The sequence below is a fragment of the Capricornis sumatraensis genome, chromosome 13 (assembly GCF_032405125.1).
Source record: "Capricornis sumatraensis isolate serow.1 chromosome 13, serow.2, whole genome shotgun sequence".
Classification (NCBI taxonomy): domain Eukaryota; kingdom Metazoa; phylum Chordata; class Mammalia; order Artiodactyla; family Bovidae; genus Capricornis; species Capricornis sumatraensis.
Genome location: NC_091081.1, coordinates 90,419,612 through 90,445,495, shown reverse-complemented (window position 1 = coordinate 90,445,495; position 25,884 = coordinate 90,419,612). Strand labels below are relative to the sequence as shown.

At 47.1% G+C, this 25,884-nt stretch overlaps 1 protein-coding gene across 1 annotated transcript in view; it reads left to right on the top strand.

Moving 5' to 3' along the window:
- WDR27 (WD repeat domain 27) overlaps positions 1-25,299 on the top strand; it is a 65,788-nt gene extending 40,489 nt beyond the window's left edge. The window contains 5 exon segments of the mRNA XM_068984983.1: positions 1,187-1,308; positions 14,007-14,104; positions 15,657-15,759; positions 24,034-24,132; positions 25,234-25,299. Of these exon segments, the coding sequence (XP_068841084.1) occupies positions 1,187-1,308; positions 14,007-14,104; positions 15,657-15,759; positions 24,034-24,132; positions 25,234-25,299 (488 nt within the window).
- Positions 25,300-25,884: the final 585 nt, after the last annotated feature.

The following is a 25,884-nucleotide window of genomic DNA, read 5'->3' as shown; positions in this document are numbered from 1 at the left end:
GCTTGGGCTGAGCACTCGGGCCTCATGGAGCTCAGGGGCCTTTGTGTAACGGCTTCATCTCAATAATGAAAAGAGCCCCAGAGGGAAAGGGAAGCTGGACGTGGGTTGCCTGTGAGGTAGAGCAGAGTGACGGGACCTGAGGTTTCTGGTCTGCTCGCGTCTTGAGTAACAGTAGTTTAATGCATTTAAACAGGACACAGCTACACTTACCACATGCATCCTTTGATGAACTGAATGGCGTACCCCATCTCATGTGGAAGATGGCAAAGTTACAGCAGTGAGTTTTTGTGGTTCCATCATCATTTTAAATTAAAGAGCATTGACTTTATTTAGAAACAAAGCTCTGATCTTTAGGGAGATATCTTATAAACTTTAATTCAAAGGTACAAGATTCTTTTGAAAAGTTTTATTCTTGAAATTTCAGAAGGACTGATACAGGGTATTAGAGGTTCTAGTATATTTTAATTAGAAAGGTAATTTTTTTATGCTAGAACCTTTGGCTAAAAACGCAAAAACACTTAGCAGAAACGTGTTGTTCTGATTATTCTCTGTCCTTGAGTGAGGACCCTGAGTATTTGGCTTTAGCACTGGGTTTGTTATTAGATCTAGTACTTTTTCAATTCTGTACTTCTCTAGCGCGTATACATTTTGTGTTTTGGCCACACCACGTGGCAGGTGAGAGCTCAGTCCCCTGATCTGGGATTGAACCCATTACCCCTGCGGTGAAGCGTGGAGTCTTAACCACTGGGCGGCCAGCTTAGCCACTGTCCCTCCTGGTCCCCGTGGATGAAGTGTCCTTGCCGTGTGCTGCGTACACGGCTTGTCCTCCATGCAGGCAGCCTGACCTGGTGGGAGGGGGCGCTGTTCACTTCCACAGCCTCCCTGTCTAATCTCTGGCTCAGACCCGTCTTCAAGCTCGGTGCCTACATGCGGGACGGCCATGCTGCCTCTTGATTTGGGTGTTTCCTGACATCTCAAGCCTTGCTTAACTCTCAGTGGACCTGGGCCTGCAGTGTGGAAATCTGCACGCCTGGCCTCCCCGTCCTCCCAGCAGCTCTGGCCAGGCGCCCGGGCTCAGGTGGGGAGCGGGCTGTGGTCAGGACCGTCCTGTGGAGCCTCAGGGTATCGTCGCTGGTCACTGTCCATGCAACCTTCTGCTGAGAGAAGTTGCCTAACCGAGCCCCAGACCTCGTGCTTACTGCCGGGCGGAACCGGACCTTAGAGGTTTTCGACCTCAACATGGGCTGCAGTGCGGCCATCATCACGGGAGCCCATTCTCGGCCCGTCCACCAGATCTGTCAAAATAAAGTGAGTGACCTGACTGCCCGCAGCCTTTGTAAACTTTGCGTTTAAGTGTTTAACAAACTTATGATGCACTCTTATAGCATTTTGCTGCCAAAGCAACAGTGGTTTTTATCGGCTGTGAAGCTATTGCAAGCCTTGATGTTCGATGTCAGAAGGCGTTTGGATGCTGTGTCGAATATGGATGTTTGTACCTTTGTCTTTGATGATTTTATGGTCCCAGTTTTTGATTTTACCACTTTCAAATGAACATGGGACCATTTTCATTTACCACTTGGTGGTGGTTTTGGGCGCTTGCAGTGCTGGGTAGATTCTGCAGGGATGTGAAGCAGCCTTTGTGGATTCACGGGTCTCACTGTCCGGTGCAGCTGGTCTGTCTCAACGGAGGAAGAGTTAAAAATAACACACGAGTGGGCGTTGGAGGCCAGGGACTGAGGAGGTGGCCATTCTGATGAGTTCATTGTCTCACAGTTTAGTTCAAAAGATGCTTTGTTACTCAAAAGAACAACAAAGAGACTTGTGAACAGAACGTTTGTTTTCAGGACTACAGCTTTGATTTTTGATAGATTTGTAATCACTTTCCAAATTAAGGGTTTACTTTATAATGCCTGCAGAAATATGCATTATGGTTCAAGGATATTCTCCTGTTTTAAGTGAAGTCTTACTATATTGCTCAAAGAAGACTCTCCTATCCACAGTTTCAGGATGTTATTCGGGTTTAAGTGTCCATGTGATGGTGTGTGTGGACGGCGTGTGTGGTCTGATAGTCGGTGAGGTTCTGTAAGTGGCTGAGTGGGAGGAGAGTGCAGATCCAGGGCCGTGGAGCTGAATTCTCTCCAACGGACTTTGTTTGGTGTTGTCCTGGGGGAGTGGAGGCTGGGGGTGCTGGGCCCAGAGTCAGACTGTGTTGGGGCAGTGGAGACCCCTGACGTGAGGGCAGTGTCCTGAGGCCCCGCGTCTGAGCCCTGGGAGGTCCGTCTGGATGGCCCGTCCACGTGGCAGCGGCCAGAGTCCGGGCTCCTGGCCTTGGCGGGCAGTGGCTGGGGGCTGAGGAGGGGAGATGAGCGTCCGCCCCTCCCGGGGGACATCTGGTCTTGGACGGGCGCCTTAAGGCTCAGACTGGGTCCTACCTGGACCTTTCCCCCAGTTTACCCTTTGGGGCTCGGTAAGGAGGACATTTCCAATTAAGAGGAGGCTTTTCTGGTTTGTATGATGTTTTCAGCTTGCTGAGTTATTGAAGCAAAGATTATTTTTTTGCGTCTTTTTTTGGGAACAGACTCTTAGCTGCATAAAAACAGCAAAAATATTTTAAACACTGTGGTCCCACAGACGAATGGAGGCACCCTCTGAAGAACGCAGTGATGTCGTGGCACTGCTGACGTAGCAGCCTCGGACCCAGTGGAGGTGTCAGGCCACGTGGCGAGATGATGCTCCCTGCCGGGGCGGCCCCGGGAGGGCTGTGGGTGTGTGTGTGTGGGTGTGTGTGTGTGTGTCTTTTACGGCCAGAATGCGGTTTGCATTTGGGAACCGTGATCTCACGCTGCTCATTTCAGAGTAAGATCTGCCAAGGTGGCATTCCAGATTGATTATTAGACCTGGTAGAGTTCTGGACTTTTCAGTGAATTTGATAATAGACTCATATATATTTTCCATTGTAAATCCATTATAAATCCTATTTTCTTTTTTGCATGTTCTAACCTTAATTTCTTTCTGGAGTTTATCATACAGCCATAAAAACTTGGTTGAAAAGTTGGTATGTTAGAGATCAGTATAAGATTTTTCTTCAGTTTGGTTCCCAAAACTGTTCAAGTTGAAAATGAAAAGTATAATTTTGGTGTTTTGATACTGTTTTACTTATAACGTAAGGATAAAGCCTTGGCTTTAAAACAGTGGTAAAAACAATTCTTTTAAACTTAGCTAATCAGATTCTGTCATATTTTAAGAGAAGTTATTTCATTTTGAAAAGTAATATGTGGCTATTTTGACTGATATCTTCCTCTCTGTTTACATTTCATAAAATAAGATATTTTAACCTTTTGCATATAATGCTTTTCTCTGTTATAAGGATTAAATAATATAATGTATATTGATTTCTTATCATATGCTAAATTCACTAAATGGAAGCTATTTTTAAAAATATATATTTATGAGGGCTGGTGGACATTACCTTAGAAAACTCTTAATCTTCATATGCAACTAATTTCACACAATTCCTTTGTTCCCATGAGTGTTAAGGAGAAACCTATAGAATTGTGCTTTCTGCAGTTGAAAGTCAGGCTGAATTATTGCAGAAATGATGTCTGCTTTCAAAGAAACTGTGGCCTGGAAGGTGGGAGATGTGGGAGTGAGTCACCCTCACTCATGCAAATCTGACTCTTGAAGCTCCATAAAGTGTGGCAGTGGCTCAGTCGTGTCTGACTCTTGTGACCCCATGGACTGTAGCCCAGCAGGATCCTCTGTCCCTGGGATTCTCCATGCAAGAATACTGGAGTGGGTTGCCATTCCATTCTCCAGGGGGTCTGCCCAACCCAGGGATCGAACCAGGGTCTTCTGCATTGCAGGCGATTCTTTACCATCTAAGCCACCACTTAAGCTCTGTAAGCTGAGAGAAGAGAGTGCCCCCCCAGCCCAGTGATGAGAACAGGATGCTTGTGCTGTTCTGGAAGGTCGGATCAGACGGCCTTCAGCTGCAGTTGCACATCCTTCCACGTGGTCAAACAGAACTTAACTTTATGGGGCCTTTGAAGGTGCGGGAAAGAGAGAAGCAGGTCGACCTGACTCCTGCTGGAGGGTCTGGACGGGTCCCTGGGTCTCAGGTTCCTCTGTTCCCAGACTGACTCAAATATAAAATCCCAGAAGGGGCTTAACACCACGAACTCAAACCTCCAGAGGATGTAGGTGTGAGTCCAGCTCCTGGTCAGCCTTGGCCCTGGGCTACTCCTGCCTCTCCAGACACCCTGCCCACCCAGCCTGCTGCTAAAACATGCACCCCCAACTCCACGCCCGGCCTTCGGTTCCTCGGGGGCCCCGCTGACACTAACCCCCGACTCCATGTCCAGCCTTCGGTTCCTCGGGGGCCCCCCTGACACACGCCCTGACTCAGTGTCCAGCCTTTGGGACCTCAGGGGCCCTGCTGCTTCCTAGGTGGGGTCAGCTTTGCAGGCAGCCTCTGGCTGCTGCTCATCTCTGCCTGCTGTCCTCAGGGTGGGTGTGGACCCTCTGGTCTTGGGTGAGGGGCGGGGCATCCGTGTGGCCGGGGCCGCTTTCCTGCACGGCGGCACTGCTGCGGGATGCCCCGCTCCAGGCGGCACAGACCTGGGGTCACTTCCAGCAGGGGGCTCACCTGCTATCACCAGGGGGAAGTTCGGCAGGTTCCTCATCCTCAGTGTGCGTGGTCCCCAGGGGCAGGTGTGTGCAGGTTCCTGATCCTCAGTGTATGTGGTCCCAGGGGCAGGTGTGTGTAGGTTCCTCATCCTCAGTGTGCGTGGTCCCCAGGGGCAGGTGTGTGCAGGTTCCCGGTCCTCAGTGTACGTGGTCCCAGGGCCAGGTGTGTGCAGGTTCCCAGTCCTCAGTGTACGTGGTCCCAGGGGCAGGTGTGTGCAGGTTCCCGGTCCTCAGTGTCCGTGGTCCCAGGGCAGGTGTGTGCAGGTTCCTCATCCTCAGTGTACATGGTCTCAGGGGCAGGTGTGTGGGGGTTCCTGGTCCTCAGTGTACATGGTCCCAGGGGCAGGTGTGTTCAGGTTCCTGATCCTCAGTGTACGTGGTCCCAGGGGCAGGTGTGTGCAGGTTCCCGGTCCTCAGTGTCCGTGGTCCCAGGGGCAGGTGTGTGCAGGTTCCCAGTCCTCAGTGTACGTGGTCCCAGGGGCAGGTGTGTGCAGGTTCCCGGTCCTCAGTGTCCGTGGTCCCAGGGCAGGTGTGTGCAGGTTCCCAGTCCTCAGTGTACGTGGTCTCAGGGGCAGGTGTGTGCAGGTTCCCGGTCCTTAGTGTATGTGGTCCCAGGGCAGGTGTGTGCAGGTTTCTAGTCCTCAGTGTGTGTGGTCACATACCGGGGTCCAGCCCCAGTGAATCCAGGGAATGTGAAGCAGGGACAGGGTCGGCATCTAAGAAATTAATTGTTTAATTAAAGATATGGAGGGAGATTAGAAAGAAATAGGGTAGTAGGAAAATAAGTGGAGGAAAGAGGCTGAATAACTTGGTTTTTGCGGAAAACCAATTAAGTTCCAAGAGAAGGAACCTGCACCGTCTGTGTAGGCCACCGGCACCTACTTGGACAGCGGAGGGTGCCCCGCCTTGGGCTCCCTCTCGCATGGGTCTTAGAAGCCAGGGCAAATAAGTAGACTCGGAGAGCCTCTGTGCTCCAGATGGGAATTCAGCCTGACAAGGGAGAATAAGAAAAGAACGACACAGGGGAGCCGAGCATCGGTGCAGACCCACACCTTTATTTTCAAAAGCGCTCATATGCCCCAAGTTGCACATAAAGAAATCATGGAACATGCAGAGTTATGCAGGGGCCGCAGTCCTGACTCTTATTGAGACCAGGCTTTCTTTTTGCATACCTTCCCATAAACAAAAGGTCTCAGGTGGTTTTACATCATCATCTGGCCAGGGGGCCTGTTAACATATTTATGGCTCTTTTCCTAGATAAATGTCTATCAACCAGAAAACTTTTTCCCTTGATGTGTTTTTTCTTTAAGCTGCATCACCCTCAACGTACTAAATAAAGTTACATTCCTGTAGAACAAAGGTGCAGTGGGTTATAAGAAAGAAAATACTTAACTCTAAGATCTAATGTTGCTAATGCCAGGGCTACTACCTGTTTTTTCTACATACCAACTATCCCTGGTGGCTCAGAGGTTAAAGCGTCTGCCTGCAATGCAGGAGACCTGGGTTTGATCCCTGGGTCGGGAAGATCCCCTGGAGGAGGAAATGGCAACCCACTCCAGTACTCTTGCCTGGAGAATCCCACGGACAGAGGAGCTTGGTAGGCTATAGTTCACGGGGTCACAAAGAGTCGGACACGACTGAGCGACTTCACTTCACTAACTATATCAACAAATAAAAGATATGAAAATTTGGCAGCAAGTATTGGCTCAACAAATGAAACCCTTAATCAGTCCTATTCTAATGATTTTGACTCCTTGGAAGCCCCTACATTCCTAGGATGTTTTAAGCTTCCTGTGCCTCTCGCAGTCGGGAGGCCACAAACAATCATATGCACAGCTGTAAGAGTCTGGCAGGCAGGCTAGAAAGCCATCAGAGGGTTTTTTGATTGAAACACCTGTATTATGCCCAGGAGATTTATTATCTAAAAGCTCTAAATTAACTTTTTCCAGAAAAAGGTGGTGGGGGGACAGTCCCCTGTTAATGTCAGAAAAGTAGGTGGAAAGCATAACACAGTAAAGCAGGCAGACTCTGGTGTGGGGTCGATGCTCGAGAAAGGGGGTCTCCTGAGGCTCGATCCCGCCTTTGCGTATGCCGAGCCTCCTTCCTCATGACCTTTGCCACGGGCGGAGTTCCTCACGCGGGCTCCCGGCAGTCCCAGGGGCAGGTGTGTGTAGGTTCCCAGGCCTCAGTGTACGTGGTCCCAGGGGCAGGTGTGTGCGGGTTCCTGGTCCTCAGTGTACGTGGTCCCAGGGCAGGTGTGTGTAGGTTCCCAGTGCTCAGTGTACGTGGTCCCAGGGCAGGTGTGTGTAGGTTCCCAGGCCTCAGTGTACGTGGTCCCAGGGGCAGGTGTGTGCGGGTTCCTGGTACTCAGTGTGTGTGGTCCCAGGGCAGGTGTGTGCAGGTTCCTGGTCCTCAGTGTACATGGTCCCAGGGCAGGTGTGTGCAGGTTCCTGGTCCTCAGTGTACATGGTCCCAGGGGCAGGTGTGTGCAGGTTCCTGGTCCTCAGTGTACGTGGTCCCAGGGCAGGTGTGTGTAGGTTCCCAGTCCTCAGTGTACGTGATCCCAGGGGCAGGTGTGTGCGGGTTCCTGGTCCTCAGTGTACGTGGTCCCAGGGCAGGTGTGTGTAGGTTCACAGTCCTCAGTGTCTGTGGTCCCAGGGGCAGGTTCCTCTGGCTCTTGTGCCTGAGGGGTCGTTTTTCCCAGTTGCTGTACCCCAGGCCTCAGTGAAGCAGAGGGCTCTGTGGCTCCCAGGCCAGGCCACACGAGATTTCCTCCCCGGGGGCCTGGGAGACGGCCAGTCCTGAGCCGTCCACCGTGTCATGGTGGGGCGGGGGAAGCAGGCACAGCAGCCTGCGCTGTGTGGTCAGATGAGAGGCATTAGGTTGGGACGGGAGTTCCGAGGGATTTGATGGGGAAGGACTGGTTTTGCTTCCTGAAAGTAAACATCTGAACGGTATATGATGGGTGAAAAGATGAGGGTATAAGGTTAGAGGTTTACCCCATGGCTTAATAGTTTTCTTAAACTTCCCCGACATTTCTGTTTGGTTACACAGTGGGCGTCAAAGTGTTCGGACTTACCAGAGCCGCAGGAACTGCCTTCCTACAAGTCCTAGTTCAGGGGAAGCGGAAGTCACAGTTGGCGCAGAAGTCCCATTTCCACTCGGATTAAAAATATGTCGTTTCTGATTTCTTTTCGGCTCGGTGACAGGGGCAGCCGCATCCACAGGTGCTGCTGCAGCTCTTTGTGAGCGTCTGGGTTCGTGTGGTGACCTCCTCTGAGGATCACCTGCAGCGGCCTCGTGTTGCACAAGCAGAATTTAACTCATTTTCCCGCCAGTCACAAAAATGAGGGCCTCGTGTGCCTGTTTCTGAAGTCTATTTTATGCCATTAGATGGCTGATTTTTAGGATGAAAGTGCATACATATTTTTTATGATTTATTGATAGCTTTAAGAATCACAGCAGATGCCTTTTCTTTATATATTAAACAAAAATCTTATTGGCTATCACTCTTTCTTGTCTGAATGAGCGACTTGCATTTTTTTGTGATGTACATCTGTAATGTGCACGCATGCTCAGCCTCTTCCGTCGTGTCCAACTCTGCGACCCCATGGCCTGTAGCCTGCCAGGCTCCTGTGTCCATGGGATTCCCTAGCTGAGAATACTGGAGTGCGTGTGCGAAGTCACTTCAATTGTATCCACCTCTTTGCGACCCCATGGATTGCAGTCTGCCAGGCTTCTCTGTCCATGGGTTTCTCCAGGCAAGACTACTGGAGTGGGGAGCCTTTCCCTCATCCAGGGGATCTTCCCAACCCAGGGACTGAACCCAGGTCTCCTGCATTGCAGGCAGATTACTTACTGCTGAGTCATCGGGGCAGCCCAGATGTGTAATACTAGACAGCTAATTTGAATTGAAAAGCTTTAAATATGTAAAATTTTAAATAGTTTAATGAAACTATCTTGTCGCACCAGAACTTTAGATTTTCAGAAATAATAGTCACCCAAATTGATATAATTTGCTTTAAAATAGATGCTTCATTAGCTCCAGCTCTTACTTTCTTCTCTTTCTTAAAGAAATGCAGCGATTTTTGCTACAGGAAGGCATTCCTGTTCGCTGGCCGCTGCCGAGTTCCCTGTGGCTTGCCGCCAGTGTGCGTTCAGAGCACACAGCGCCTCCTGCAGCAAGTGGGCTCCTTCCTGCAGCAGCGCTGAGCCCTGTGTGTCCCCGGCACCTCAGCTTCACTGCACCATGCGCAGGGATTTTACCCATTTCATGCATTTCTTACATGTGTTTAAGCCTATAAATTTCTCTCTGAATGCCGCTGTGGTTGTAATTTGCCAGTTTAGCAAGTGGCCTTTTGATTTAGCAGTAAATATTTTCTGACTTTTTTCAACCTAGTCTTTATTTAAATATGAGCTTTCAGTTTTCCACATACATAAACTAATTTGTTGTTTGGCCACTCACTTGTATCCAACTATTTGTGACCCCATGGACTACAACACACCAGGCTTCCCTGTCCTTCACCATCTCCCGGAACTTTCTCAAACTCATGTCCACTGAGTCGGTGATGCCATCCAACCATCTCACCCTCTGTCATCCCCTTCTCCTCCTGCCCTTAATCTTTCCCAGCATCAGGGTCTTTTCCAATGAGTCAGTTCTTCTCATCAGGTGGTCAAAGTATTGGAGTTTCAGCTTCAGCATCAGTCCTTCCAATGAATATTCAGGGTTGATTTCCTTTAGGATTGACTGGTTTGACCTCCTTACAGCCCAAGACTCTCAAGAATCTTCTCCACAGTTGAAAAGCATTAATTCTTCGGTGCTCAGCTTTCTTTAGAGTCCAACTCTCACATCCATACATGACTACTGGAAAACCCATAAGTTTTGACTATACAGACCTTTGTTAGTAAAGTTATGTTTCTGCTTTTCAATATGCTGTTTAGGTTTGTCATAGCTTTTGTTCCAAGGGGCAAGTGTCTTTTAATTTCATGAATGCAGTCACAATCTGCAGTGGTTTGGAGCCCAAGAAAATAAAGTCTGTCACTGTTTCCATTGTTTCCCCATTTATTTGCCATGAAGTGATGGGACAAGGTGCCATGATGTCAGTTTTTTGAATGTTTAGTTTTAAGCCAAGTTTTTCACTCTCCTCTCTCACCTTCATCAAGAGGCTCTTTAGTTCCTCTTTGCTTTCTGCCCTAAGGGTGGTGTCACCCTGTTGGTTAAACCTATATGCTGAGTACATCTAGAGAAATGCTGGGCTGTATGAGTTACAAACTGGAATTAAGATAGGCGGGAGAAACATCAACAACCTCAGATATGCAGATGATACCACTCTAATGGCAGAAAGCGAAAAGAAATAAACAGCCTTTTGATGAGGGTGAAGGAGAGTGAAAGAGGCAGCTTAAGATTAATATTAAAAAAGCGAAGGTCATGGCATTCGGCCCCGGGACTGCATGGCAAACAGAATGAGAAAAGGTGGGGTGGTGACAGAGCCCCTCTTCTCGGCCCCAAAGTCACTGCAGGTGCTGACTGCAGGCATGAAATCAAAAGACGGCTGCTTCTTGGCAGGAAAGCGATGACAAGCCTAGAGAGGTGTGGAAAAGCAGAGACGTTACTCTGCTGACAATGGTTGTGAGACCTGGACTGTAAATTCGGCAGAACACCTGAGAATTGGTACCTTTGAACTGTGGTGCTGGAGAACACTCCCAAAAGTCCCTTGTACTGCAAGGAGATGAAACCAATCAATCTTAAGGGAGATCAACCCTGAGTGTTCATGGGAGGACTGATGCTGAAGCTGAAGCTCCAGTATTTTGGTCATCTGATGCAAAGATTGAGGGCAGAAGGAGAAGAGGGCGTCGGAGGATGAGATGGCTGGATGGCATCACTGACGCAATGGACGTGAACTTGGGCAAACCTCAGGAGATAGTGAGGGGCAGGGAGGCCCGGCATGCTGCAGTCCATGGGGTCGCAAAGAGTCGCGAGTGACTGGGTGACTGAACAACAAGATCTTATATTTTCAGATGTAGTTGTTTTTATCACTTTCAAAGACGATTACTAGTTAGGTGTACTTTCAGTTCAGTTCAGTTCCGTTGCTCAGTCGTGTCCAACTCTTTGAAACAGCATGGACTGCAGCACGCCAGGCCTCCCTGTCCATCACCAACTCTCCAAGCTCACTCAAACTCATGTCCGTCAAGTCAGTGGTGCCATCCAACCATCTCATCCTCTGTCGTCCCCTTCTCCTCCTGCCTTCAATCTTCCCAGCATCAGGTTCTTTTCCAATGGGTCAGTTCTTCTCATCAGGTGGCCAAAGTATTGGAGTTTCAGCTTCAGCCTCAGTCCTGCCAATGAATATTCAGGACTGATCTCCTTTAAGATGGACTGGTTGGATCTCCTTGCAGTCCAAGGGACCCCCAAGAGTCTTGTCCAACACCACGGTTCAAAAGCATCAATTCTATGGTGCTCAGCTTTCTTTATAGTCCAAATCACACATCCATGCATGACCACTGGAAAAACCATAGCCTTGACTAGATGGACCTTTGATGGCAAAGTAATGTCTCTGCTTTTTAATATGCTGTCTAGGTTGGTCATAACTTTTCTTCCAAGGAGCAAGTGTCTTTTAATTTCATGGCTGCAGTCCTCATCTGCAGTGATTTTGGAGCCCCCCCAAAATAAAATCTGTCACTGTTTCCATTGTTTTCCTATGATCTTAGTTTTCTGAATGGTGAGCTTTCAGCCAACTTTTTCACTCTCCTCTTTCACTTTCATCAAGAGGCTTTTTAGCTCCTCTTCACTTTCTGCCATAAGGGTGGTGTCATCTGCATATCTGAGGTGATTGATATTTCTCCCGGCAATCTTGATTCCAGCCTGTGTTTCCTCCAGTCCAGCATTTCTCATGATGTACTCTGCATAGAAGTTAAATAAGCAGGGTGACAATATACAGCCTTGACTTACTCCTTTTCCTATTTGGAACCAGTCTGTTGTTCCATGTCCAGTTCTAACTGTTGCTTCTGACCTGCATACAGATTTCTCAGGAGGCAGGTCAGGTGGTCTGGTATTCACATCTTGTTCAGAATTTTCCACAGTTTATTGTGATCCACACAGTGAAAGGCTTTGGCATAGTCAATAAAGCAGCAGTAGCTGTTTTTCTGGAACTCTCTTGCTTTTTCCATGATCCAGCAGATGTTGGCAATTTGATCTCTGGTTCCTCTGCCTTTTTAAAATCCAGCTTGAATATCTGGAATTTCATGGTTCACATACTGTTGAAGCCTGGCTTGGAGAATTTTGAGCATTGCTTTGCTAGTGTGTGAGATGAGTGCAATTGTGCAGTAGTTTGAGCATTCTTTGGCATTGCCTTTCTTTGGGATTGGAATGAAAACTGACCTTTTCCAGTCCTGTGGCCATTGCTGAGTTTTCCAGATTTGCTGGCATGTTGACTGCAGCACTTTCACTTTCAGCATCATCTTTTAGGATTTGAAACAGCTCAATTGGAATTCCATCACCTCCACTAGCTTTGTTCATAGTGATGCTTCCTAAGGCCTACTTGACTTCACATTCCAGGATGTCTGGCTCTAGGTAGGCGATCATACCATCATGATTATCTGGGTTGTGAAGATCTTTTTTGCATAGATCTGTGTATTCTTGCCACCTCTTCTTACTATCTTCTGCTTCTGTTAGGTCCAGACCATTTCTGTCCTTTACTGAGCCCATCTTTGCATGAAATGTTCCCTTGGTGTCTCTAATTTTCTTGAAGAGATCTCTAGTCTTTTCTTTTCTTGAAGAGATCTCTAGTCTAGTAAGGTGTACTTTGCCTTACTTCAATTTTTTCTTAATATTTATACAATCAATCTTTCCTCCTTTTAAATAGCATATGCTATTTTTCCCCACCCTTTACTGTCAACCATTAAAATTAGGATATTTTAAGTGTTTTTACTGAAATCCAGCTAGGGATCTTTCGTTCATTTGCGGAGCTCACTCTGTTAGGAGTTACTCTGATGATTCATCGCTTGATCTTACTTTGTTTTCCTCTTCAATCTTTAAAAAGAACGCGTCACTTTCTATTTATCGTGAATTCTTAGCTTCATTTGTTTCCTTCAGTCTCTACTGGATTGATGAGATATTTTTCTCAATTCTTTTTCCCCCTTGAAAGGTTTGACCTCTGTCTATTATTTCTGTTTTTCCCCCCCATGTTTTGCTGTCCAGTTTCAGGAAACTAGAAATGTTGTAAGCTCTCATAACTGCACACTCATCTCTCTGTTAAACCGGGCCTTTGTTTTGCTCTTTCTATGTTCAGGCTGTTGCAGAGCACCCAGCTTTCAGTAGGTGACCGCTAAGTGTTCGCTGGGTGTCTGTTGTTTCTCTGTTATGAGTTATTGAGCCGTCTTAACCCAGTTCCAGCTTGTGGATCACTGTGTTGATCTTAGTAACTGGTGGCAGTGAGTGGGCCCCTCTGTGTGTCAGGCTTCTCATATGAAAAAGGGAGTGAAATAGCTGACCCTCCACAGGTTTGCGAGGAGGAGGGACTATGAAGTGCTCAGACTGCTGTGGCGCAGAGTTAAGACTCAACGCAGATTTGTTTGCTTTTCCAGTCACCGAATTTGTATAAGCCTCTGTTTCCTGGTTGTAAATGAAGACTCACTTGTAGGCATCTTAAGCATAAATGCTTGTGGGCACACTTTATTAGATTTGTCTTAACAGTGATGTTTGGATATTCTTGACATAGTAGGAAGATGGAAATTATTATAAACCACGTTATATTTAAGTAGTGTTTGGGGCCAGATGGAGTTCAGTCTCAGTCCACTAGACACTGAAAATCTTGGCAACAGTTCTTCTGACAGCAGCTTGGAGAAGGTGAGGGCCCAGTGACCAGGCCAGATGCAGGTCCTCGGAAGGGTCAGCGTCTGCTGGACACATTTCACCCAAGTCAGCGTCACAGGCACCTGCTCAGGGGGTCTCAGGGTTTGATAATCAGGAAACTAATAACTGACCTCAAGCTTTAACTGCCTTATTAAGACCATCTTTCAGATGATTTATTGAATATGGCTTATGACCCACACTTTATCAGTCTTTTGATCTTTTGCCATCTGCAGCTCTGAAACTTTCCGTGGCATCATATATAGAGAAAACATATGCTGGTAGTTCTTAAGGTCCAAATGTTCCATGAGCAGTGATTCATAGGAAGTTTTTGGAGGCCAGTTCTAAAATTTTATAAGAAAAAAGCTATTTGTCAGTTTCTTTCTTTAGATTCAGTGTTGTTGGATATGATTAGGATGTTTATTAATTAAACCTGTAAAAAATATGCCTGATTTTCCCCTTCTAATTACAGGGGTCATCATTTGCAACCCAGCAGTCCCAGGCTTATAATCTCTTTGCGACCGCGGCCACTGGTGATGGGATAAAGCTCTGGGACCTGAGGACCCTGAGGTGCAGCTCCCTCTGCTTTCCGGGGTGCGGTTGGGGGTGAGGCTGGACAGACCACAGAGAGTGTATTTTCATTAAAGCTCGTGGTAAACTCCACTTGAGCTTGTTTTTCCAAGTATGACAAGGTTGTGGTGAATCTGTTCACACTGACTAAGAAGAGTCTGATTTATGCACAGAAAGGGTCACACGTTTTGGAATGATGGAGAGGCAGATACGGTCTTTCCTCTGCTACATGTGACTTGTGGACTCTGACTGCTGGAAATGAACAGGAAGTTAACTGATCACTTCACTGTTAGACTGGAGTGTACGTGTGTGTGAGTGAGATGCATATGTATGTGTGCAAGCATGCACACACGCTGTAAGAGGCACGTGTAACAGTGAGACGCACATATATTTGTATATAAGCATATATATACTCACAGTGATACGTACATATTATAGTTAGATGTGCGTATATATATGTATGCAAAGTATGTGTATATGTATATGTACACACACGGGTACATACATGTAACAGTGAGATGTATATGTATGTATGCAAGCATGTACTGGGAGGGATTGGGGGCAGGAGGAGAAGGGGATGACAGAGGATGAGATGGCTGGATGGCATCACTGACTCGATGGACATGAGTCTGAGTGAACTCTGGGTGTTGGTGATGGACAGGGAGGCCTGGCGTGCTGCAGTTCATGGGACTGCAAAGAGTTGGACATGACTGAGCGACTGAACTGAACTGAAGCATGTACACACACAGTGAAATGTACATGTAACAGTGAGGTGTACATATATTTGTACATAAATATATATATACACACAGGGTTACATACATCTAACAGTAAGATGTGTATATATGTATACAAATATATACACACGCACACAGTGATACGACCATGTAACAGTGAGATGTACATAGAAATGTGTATAAATATATATACACACAGTGTTACATACATGTTGCAGTCAGATGTGTGTATATATGTATAAATATACACACGGGGTGCATACATGTAACAGTGAGATGTATACATATATTTATATATGTACACAAATATATAGACACACAGTGATAGACACACACACATATATATTTATGCACACACACATAATTCTATTCCTTAAAATGCTCTGATAGTTATGGCAGACAGACATTGAGCATAGAATGTGTCTGACGAAATAGAATAACTGCTTACATTTGCTTCTGTGTCTGTGTGTGTGATGTATACATACATATTCGTGTTTTCTTCTTCATTCATTAAACAAGTGTAAACCCTCTGTTTCTATCCTGTGTGATTTTTGTATCCTTCTCACATATAGAAAGTTTGTTTAATGCTAGTTTTGTTATTTTTGTGCGTTTATGGTGTTAAAAGCACGCTCATTATTTTTAAAAGGTCTTCAGAATCACCTGCCTCACCACTTATTATTAAACATCCTCACAATAAAGATGTTGTTTCACTGTGGGTTTGCTCATTTTTGTGAAGACAAGTCAGTATCTTCCTCCTAATTTATGTTAAAAATTGAGAAATCCTTTGTTCTCTTGCTGTTTCTCCTGCCTTGCAGGTGTGAGCGCCGTTTTGAAGGCCATCCAAGCCGCGGCTACCCGTGTGGAATCGCTTTCGGCCCTTGTGGCCAGTTTGTGGCTTGTGGTGCTGAAGACAGACACGTACGTGCTGCTGTGGCAGTGTGCTGGTCTTCAGGCGAAGGCTCTGCGCTCGTTCTTGGGGAGACAGTTAATACTGCTGCCTCTTAGGACAGAATCTTGGCTATGGGCCAGTGCTCTGAGGCTGCCACATCGAAATGGTATTAAATAGCAGTCACACACAAGGTGTGGCAGGCCAGCCGTGGAAGGACGGGTGCTGTGTGATCCTACTCACGTGAGGAACCTGACGCAGACTCACAGAGGCGGACAGTGGACGCCAGGAGCTCGGATGGGGGTGGGAGATTCTGGGCAGGGGGCACAGGGGTTGGTCACACAGGACGAGCAAGACTGGACTCTGCTGTAAACGTGGCGCCTGAGGTCTGCAGCACCACACTGCGTCCATGAGCCTTGTGAAGAAGGCGACCGTTTGCTGAACGTCATCAGTATGATTAAAAACAAGGCTCATGGGAAATTCTCCCAGGGGCCACCATGGACGCCACTGAGTATGGAACCTTTGAGATGTCAGTCTGTGTCACTAATGCTGTTTAAGGTATCTGCCTCGCTAGTCTGCACCAGGAGGTAGTCCTGTGATAACAGGGGAGCCCGAAGCTAACCGAGTGTTTGTAGGTAACTTCTGGCTTAAGAGAAAATATACAGGATAATGGAACAAATCGAAAGGGCACACAAAGAAGCAGACAGACAGATCCTGGATACGGAGCATCCTTGAGGACACTGGCCAGTTCCTTCAGCAAGAATGTGGCGTGAAAAAGAGGCAGGCAGGGGAAGGATTGCTCCAAAATAGGGAGACGTAAGAGCAATGTACAGATCTCGACTGGATCCCTGTTGACCCCACATAACTGTTAAAAGACATTTGTGAATGCCTGGGGAAGGTACTGATACTTACTGGGTAGTAAATATCGACAAATTGTTATTCTTTTAGATGTAAAAATGGCAGTACAGTTAGTATAAAATGCCCATGTTTTTAAATGCTTACAAAATACATAGGACTCATTTTTGCAATTTGCTTCAAAATACTACATACCTTTTAACCCCAAAAACTAGAAAGAAAAGGAAAAAAGGATACGATACTTGGAGCAAGTATAGCAAGTCTTGATAATGCGTTTCGGCCGTGTATGTGTGTAGCTGCTTGTATAATTCTCTGTACTTTTGCACATATTTGAAAAACTTCCAAGTGCAAGGCCACACACGGGCCTTGGGAGCGGTCATTGATGTGGACGGGCTTGACTTCACCTTGGCAGGAGCCCCTTTGCGACTTCCTCGACAGCCGGGCACTGAAGAGGGTGCTCGGCTGCGGGGAGCCTGCATCTGTGTGCTGTTCTTAGCAAAGGGAACCGCCGGTTCTCTGACCCGTGGTGTTTCCATCTGTTGCAGCGCACGGTGGTGCCTGCCAAGGGAAGAGGAGGCAGTATGTGTGCGTGGTTGTGTTTCAGAAACGCCGCTTGAATCTTACTGTGCAGAAAGCTGTGACCGCACCGTGACGACTCCCTCGGGATCACACCGACACTCTGGTCCCGCTATTTCATTGTAGGGTCACCTTTTCAGGGAAATCAGAATGAAGGCACGAACTGATGGACACCTGCCGATAATCAGCTGCATATTTGATCACAGGTCCACAGATGCTGAGAAAGACCGAGCAGTGATTGGAAACCAGGTTGATCAGGATTAGCTTCCAGACTAATGGGGCTGCTTCTCCCTTGGGTGGGTAACACCGACAGTCAGACCCGCGGTCAGGGCCGTCCAGTGATCTGCGTGCTCTGTATCCTGAGAGGAGCTTGTCACCTTGTTTGTGACAGTTGTTGTCCGGGCTTGGTGGGGATCCATGAGTGGAGAAGGAGGCTGTGTGTCTGCCTCGGGCCTGATGAGAGAGCCCCGAGCGGCATCACCAGCATTTTCTAACAAACTCTCCACTTCTTTCTGGATGCAGGCTGTGTTTCTGCCTCAGTGAGATTTTAAATAAGGCTTTGTATTAAACCTTGACTATTTTGGTCTTCTGAGAAAAGATTTTTTTTTAATAAAAATTCAGTGATCTGAAGAAATGTGGACAGTTCTGAGAAATATCACTTTTGGAAATATTTTAAAAAGCAAAGTAAGTGTCCATAGTTTGACAGTTGATTCCCCCATAGCCCATATAATTATTATGAAGCTTCAGAAATACAGAATTCACTTCTGTTTGCAGTTCTTTTTTTCTTCTGTGGGGTTAATTCGGGAAAAGGGAAAATGAAGGACACATGTTAGAATCCTGTGGGATGAAAAAATGAAAGACACTTCATCTTCGCGGATACGGTTCAGCAGAGTTACAAAACAGTTGTAATGAGCTGGTCTGGTCCTGTTTGCAAAACGCTGATCTTTTTCAGTAGTACATTCAGTCCCTTATGCTTTTTGTGAAAATATTTTTGAGCAGTATTATTCCAGCACCCCTGTAGCTCCTGCCACATCCTCATCTTTTTGCCTGAAAAATGTTGCTTCATTTTTCCTCACCCGTCTTCCCAGAGATGGATTTAGTTTCAGAGTAACGCATACTCTATCCAGGTTTTATCTGAGTTGCTTGTATTTTCTTAGCACATTTTAGCTTATTTCTCTTTGATGGGGAGAAGTTGCTTCATGAATCAATAACTGTTATTACCTCCAGTTAAAACATTTTGCTCTTGCCATGGGCTCTAATAAAACTGAGTCAGTTGCGGAATTCCTTGTTACTTTTCCACTCTTTACATAAAGTACACTTTGTCCTTTTGGACTGGTCGGTTGCCACTGTGTGGAAGTACAGCTCGTGATAAGTACGTATCTAATAAAATATTTCTGATATTGGGAGCTGCAAACTGCTGTTTTTGTTGACTCAGAAACCTTCTGGGCGAAAAGATATGTTTCATTTATTTATTAATTTTTTTTTTCCTCTTCATTCTTTGTTTTTGTTTTTCAAGTTTGCTTATTTTCTGATGCACGCGGGCTTCCTCTGGTTGCGGGGAGTGGGGGCTGCTCTTCCTCCTGCTGCACGGGCGTCTCACTGCGGCGGCTTCTTGTCGCAGAGCAGGGCTCTGGGCGCACAGCCTGTGGTGGCTGTGGTACACGGGCGGCACGCGGAACCCGCCCACACCAGGGATCGAGCCCGTGTGCCCTGCGTCGGCAGGTGGGTTTTTATCCACAGGAAGGTCCTAAAAGATGTGCTTCATTTAACACCATTTTCGTGTGGAACATGGGAACCTGTTTCTTAGATGACGCCTGGAATCTGCTTCACAATGAATACTTCAGTGTCGTCTTACGTGCATTTTGAGATTCCAGGCCGACACAAGCCAGTGTTAGTTCCCATTTGGATTTAGGTGAACATGAGGAGTCTCAGGAAGGACTTTTGGACACGAGATAACCTGTGACAGAAGCTGACTAACACAGGAACTCGAGCCTCGAGCCCTGCCTGCGCGTTCTCGGAGCTGCCCTCTGCCGTCAGCCCTCCAGCCCTGTGTCTGTGCTCACCCTTGTCCGTGGTCCGTCAGGGCAGGGAGCACGCAGAAGCTGTCTCTTTCTCTGCTGGCTGGTGCTGCAGCTGCCTGGGCGCATCCACTCTTGACCTTCCAGGCACTGTTATGTCAGAGATCTGTCAGTCTCTTCTTTGACCTGTTTTCCACTAGCCCACAGGTGAGTTCTCTGGGCCTTTGAAACACTAGCGTAAGCCATAAGCTTGCACTTAGCTTGCCTTTGTACTCGTGGCTGTCACACACCACACTGAGACTCCTAACATCAGCCCCGCTACCCAGGCCTCCTTCCCACCCTTTTCTTATCTCTTGAAACCCGTTGCTCTGGTCGCTTCTCTTCAGACACTTGTCTAGCTGTTCTCCGACTCTTCTTCTGCTCGCATCTTCTGTTGTAAACTCAACCTTGATTTGAGCTGTTCACGCATCACAAGTTGAACACATGTCACTCTCTGATGCCAGCCTCTTCCTGCTTCCTGAGTGTGGCAGCTGCATGGCGTCACCTGAAGACCTGGCTGTCTTAACCTTAGAGACTTACACACAGTGACTGGCTTCCCTGGGACACCTGCTGCTCAAAGCAGCAGCCTCACTTCAGTTTTGGTCCCAGTGGCTTCCAGCCCTTCCAGCTGCACCATGGAGATGTCCGTGGTGACCAGGAAGCTGCTTCTCCCTCCTCCAGAGCCTGGAATCTAGAGGGTGTGTGTGTGTGTGTGTGTGTGTGTGTGTGTGTGTTCGTGCCCAGCATACGTGCAGTAATGGGCCGTACAGCAAATGCCTTATATGCAAACTTTCAGGTTGTGAACTTTCAAAGATGCGAATGTGTGTCGGCACGTCCAGGCACACAGACTGGTTCACATGTCAGGTGTACACTGCCGTGTGCGTGCATCTTCTACAAGTGGCTGTGCTTGTGTGTGCTTTACTGGATAGAATACAGTAGTCCGTTATCTTTATTTCAAGTCCAGAATTTCTAGAAGCAAGTGTGAAAGCAGCGGCAATGTAGCTGGTACTGCTGTACTTTCTCAAGTACTATGCCGTAAGATTAAAAATGTTTTCTTTATTTGCGTTTGGTTTTGTGTATTATTTGTGTAAAAAGTATTATAAACATATTACAGTACAGTACTGTATAGCTGACTGTGTTATTTGGGTACCTTGGCTGACTGTTGGGCTTACAAGCAAATTGAACTTATGAATGCACTCTTGGAATGGAACTCATTCATATGTAGGGGACGTGGTGTATATTCCTCCAAAAATTATAGTTTTATTGACATATTTATAGCCAGGTCATAAAGCAGTTGTATGGTTAACTTTTCTGAAGCAAGTTGCTAACAGCAGTTATGGACATCTGTTTTCATTTCTTTTGGGTGTGTACAGAGCCGTGAGATTGCTGGATCAGAAGGCTGGTGTAGGTTTAATTTTGTTGGAAGCTTCCAAGGCAGCTATACCATTCGAACAATCGAGCACCAAATGTTTGGCATGCACACACACACCCATACATACACACATGCACACACACACGTGCACACACACGAACACACAATGCACCCAGATGCACACACACATCCACACCCAGGCATACACATATACGCACATATGTGCACCCAGATGTGCACAAACATGCACACAAATGCATCTAGATGCACACGCATGCATACACACACACACACGCTCACACAGGCATCCAGACACACACACATGCACCCAGATGTACACACACACACACACATGCACACATGTGCATACATACAAGCACATGAGCACACAGAATATATAGACATGCACACACATGCACACACATGCACCCAGATGCACACACACACACGCACCCAGACATACACACACACATGTGCACAGAGGTACACCTATGTGCACACACATGTGCACACATACATATGTGCACCCAGATGTACACACATGTGGACCCAGATGCACACACACACACACACACCCAGACATACACACACACATGTGCACACAGATGCAGACATTTGCACCCATACACACGCACCTAGATGTACACACACACGTACCCAGACATACACACACGTGCACACACATGTGCACACGTACATATGTGCACCCAGATGTACACACATGTGGACCCAGATGCACACACACACCCCTCCAGACACACGCACACGTGCACATAGATGTACACGTGCACACACATGTGCACACAGATGCAGACATTTGCACCCAGACATACACACATGCACCCAGATATACACACGTGCACACAGATGTAGACACGTGCACCCAGATGTACACACACATGCACACACTCAAACCCATGTGTACATACACACACAGAGACATACACACGCACACAAATGTCCACACACATGCACCTAGGCACACACACACGTGCACACAGGTGTACACACTGATGCACACACGTGTATGTACACAAATATACACACATGGTGACACATGTGCACACACGTACACATGCACACACACAGCACATGCACAGATGTGCACACAGATATAAACACATGTTCACACACATGCACACACGTGCACACAACCTCCAGTTAGGGTGACAAATGATACATCAAAGATGACACGTGATATGGAACATGCAGAAGGAGGTGGAGGCTCCAGAAGACCCACACAGTTGATTGGCGAGGAGCCCAGATGATGCTGGAGTGAGGCAGCTGTGGTGTCCAACCTGGTTTCAGCTCCTGCAGCTGCAAGATCTGGGGAGAGTGCCCACCTCCAACTCCTGTTTCCTTGCCTGTAGAATTGGGACAATAGTTGTATTTTTCTGTAAGACTCTAGAGAGGATTGCATGAGGAATTTGATACCCAAGTTAGGTTCATTGAGTGTTTGCTTTCATCATTAATCTTGGTATCTTATAGTTGGAAATAATAGATGTGGCAGAGGTGTGGTCATTGTCGTTTCTCTTATCCACTCAGTCTGAATGGCAGACAAGAGGAGAGCTCTGATTCCAAGAAGCCTGCAGAATTAATGAGAGCACCCCTCACCATGTGGGCAAGAAACATCACGGATGGTTTTGAAGCATCTGTGGTCTAGAGGGACTCTGGAGGCCCGTGCCCTTTAGAAAGGGTGTTGTCAGAAAAGCAGTCGAAAATCTCAGTGTGGACACTAGCTGTGCTAGTGGCTTGCTCGCTTCATGACTTGGCTTCCTCAGTAGCGTTTGAAGTGTCAACCATTTCACATACACACACCCTGGCCTGCGGTGGCTGACGGGAGAGCCGTGAAGGGTTTTGCAGCCAGAGAGACACGGTACAGGTGTCATGGCTCCTCTAGCCCTGGGTTCTCAGAGTGGGGTCTCCCCTGGGAACTGTTAGAAACACAGATTCTCCAGTTGTCTTCGGGTCTCACCCCCAGTAGCTACATGAGAAGTCTTAGAGTTAAGTAAACATATTCATTACAAATAAATGCATCTTTGGGCCAGGAGGAAAAGTCAGACATTTTACTTCTCCACTTTAGTTTGGAATATATAAAATATCTATGTGGAGAAGGCAATGGCACCCCCACTCCAGTCCTCTTGCCTAGAAAATCCCATGGATGGAGGAGCCTGGTAGGCTGCAGTCCGTAGGGTCACACAGAGCCGGACATGACTGAGCGACTTCATTTTCACTTTTCACTTTCCTGCATTGGAGAAGGAAATGGCAACCCCCTCCAGTGTTTTTGCCTGGAGAGTCCCAGGGACAGGGGAGCCTGGTGGGCTGCCATCTATGGGGTCGCACAGAGTTGGACACGACTGAAGCGACTTAGCAGCAGCAGCAGCAGCAGCAGACTTTATTGCAACAATACTGTTTCAGTCCAGTTCAGTTCAGTAGTTCAGTCGTGTCTGACTCTTTGCAACCTCATGGACTGCAGCATGCCAGGCTTCCCTGTCCCATCACCAATTCCCAGAGTTTGTTCAAACTCAGGTTCATCGAGTCGGTGATGCCATCCAACCATTTCATCCTCTACCGACCCCTTCTCCTCCTGCTTTCAATCTTTCCCAGCATCAGGGTCTTTTCCAGTGAGTCACTTCTTTGCATCAGCTTCAGCTTCAGCATCAGTCCTTCCACTGTTTAGCCAATGACAGAATCACTTGGAAAGTCTAAATGTGAAGGACTCATTGGTACATTAAAGTTGATTTTTTTGGAGAAAAGGAATCAAATTTGAGGTCTTTCTCCCGCAACATGGCACTCGTCTTGATTATCAGTGGAGCTCAGATAACACTTGTCGGCACATTTTGCTGCTCAGTAATTGAAATTGTCCTCCCACCCCCGGGAACCAGAGTTTATCCCTGAGATGAAGCATTCAGTGGGGACTCCAGACACATATCTTTTAATATAGTAATACAATTAGAGCGGAATGTATGTTTTCAGTTTTCATTTCATCAACTGCTTGGAGAAAATTCTAAATATTTGAATTGCTCCAACTCCAAGCTGATTAGTATGAAGCAAAGTATAGACATTTCTCTCTCAAGTTTATGGAAAAGGGCAATAAAACAGATTTTCCCACTCAATTTGGGACTTCCAGAGAAGGTTGAAATAGAAAGCCTTTTATTTAAAATTAATCCTCACACATGAGCATATATTTAAAACTGTTCACAGGGTTTTGTGGAGGCTCATGGCAGAAAATAGAAAGAATGATGTACATTCGTGAAGATGACAAACTGTCTCAAAGGGGAAAGAGAAACGCATGCTTCATGACAGTACTTCCGTGGCTTACGCAGTGTGTCGTCAGCTGCCCCAGATGCGGCTCTGATCAGCTGGGGGGAACGTGCTTCTGCTTGCACGATTCCTTGCAGACTATTTGCATCTGCAACACAGCATCTGTGCATTCTGTCTTCCAGGCGCACGTGTACGAAACCAGCTCCAGCACTTTCTCCCGCAGACTCGCAGGACACACCAGCACGGTAACTGCGGTGGCCTTCAGCCCAGTTGCCACTCAGGTACGGTTTCCTCTGCTTCACACAAGTCTCATGACATAGCTGTTGCCTCTGTCAGACTGTGTTTGGGTCGAATTTTATCCTATTTAAGTTTAGATGCTAGTTCTCATTGAGTGAAGGGAGATGAACTTCGAAAATCGACCTTTACTGGGGAGGAAGAGAAATGGAGAGTTTTTCATTTTACAATGAAAGTATTTGTCATTCTGTGCCAATGGACATTTGCTCCAACGGAAATGTAGAAAAATAAGGAGATCTTTGTGGACAGGAAGATGGAAGGAGGAAAGAAGGAAAGTGCAAGTAAGAAATGGATTTTGAAATTCCCCAGAAAAGAGTTTGGAGGGAGAAGGAGAGCCTCAAAATTTAAAGAATCTTAATTAGGAGGAAGGATTAAGATAAAGTAACATCGGTTGCAAATCAACCCAGAAAAGTGAATGATTTTGTTGTTACAGCACAGAGGGAGCTCAGAATTCCCAAATGCTCAGTTCTCATTGGTGTTCAATGCGGCTTCCGTCTTTCGCTCCAGACCCCCCTCTGCTTGTGTCTCTGGTTGTCTGGTCAACACTGGCTGCTCCGTGGTGGCCCTGGCATTGCTCAGGCCCAAGACCGTGCTGGACTTAGGGGGTGGCTGGTGGGCTCTGCAGACCTGCTGGCCGTGTTCCTGTGGTGCAGACCTCGTTTAAGGGTGCATTCACAAGGATTAGCAAAGTGGGCGCTAGCCTCCGCATCTCCTGGTCAGGAAGGAGACGAGGACTCCTGGGGTGGTGACAGCTTTGTTCCAGGGACGCTGCATAGCTTTGGGGGAAGTCAGGAGACAGATCCCATGGCTAGCTTTTTTCTTTGTAAATTAATTTTAATTGAGAGATATATTATCCCCTTTCAAAAATTCAAGTTTTGAGTCCCTTGGAATAAGTTGCTAGATATCGTCTCAGAGTAGACTTTTTCATTATTGATGTTGCTCAGGTGTCAAAGTAAGACTTGTGAGTCTTTTGGAAGAAGCTTATACTTGTACTGATGAAATGATTCCAACAGTGCGTGTGGCTCAGGGAAAAGGGCTCTGACAGTGACGGGGTTCCTACCAGCTCATGGGGAGCAGGGCCTCCACAGGGTGGCCAAGACCTGAGGGGCTGTGAGGACGCTGCCCCGTACGGTTCTGCCAGGATGCGCGGCTGAGCCGGGTGGCCAGGTCCAATGTGGTCCGGAGGGCAGGTGGTCAGCTTTGGGTCTATAGAAGGTGGTGTGTTTGTCTTAAGATACTTCAGTGTTGAGCTGGAGACGAACTTCACAGTTCATCTGTCCCGGCTGCGATGGCAGCCAAGCGAGAGTGTGATTTCTAGGAAAACAATGCAGGGTATTCAAACCAGAGATCAAAAGGGGACAGGAGAGTGAGCGTGCGGGCTGCAGGGAGTGGGTCTGTGGCCCCACAGGGAGGAAGGTGAGGAAACGTGCCAGGGGGCCGCAGAGAGCCGCTGCACGTGAAGACAGAGGTGGGGGGCGTTTGTTGAAATGCACGGCAGTCGCAAATACAGCTTTACTTCATGTCTTCAAAGGTGTCTTACGCTGATATCACAGCGTCCATGTTACCTGATGTCAGTTATAAAATGATGAAATGCAGCATAGATGAAAGGTAACATAAAAGCCCTTTCTTAGTGACAGTGGCTATTTAGGGTATTAAGTAGGTATTTATTTTCCGTTTTCCATTTCTGTGCCATGTGGGGTTTATTATGGAAAATCCTGCTTCGCTCTTTCCACCTTTAC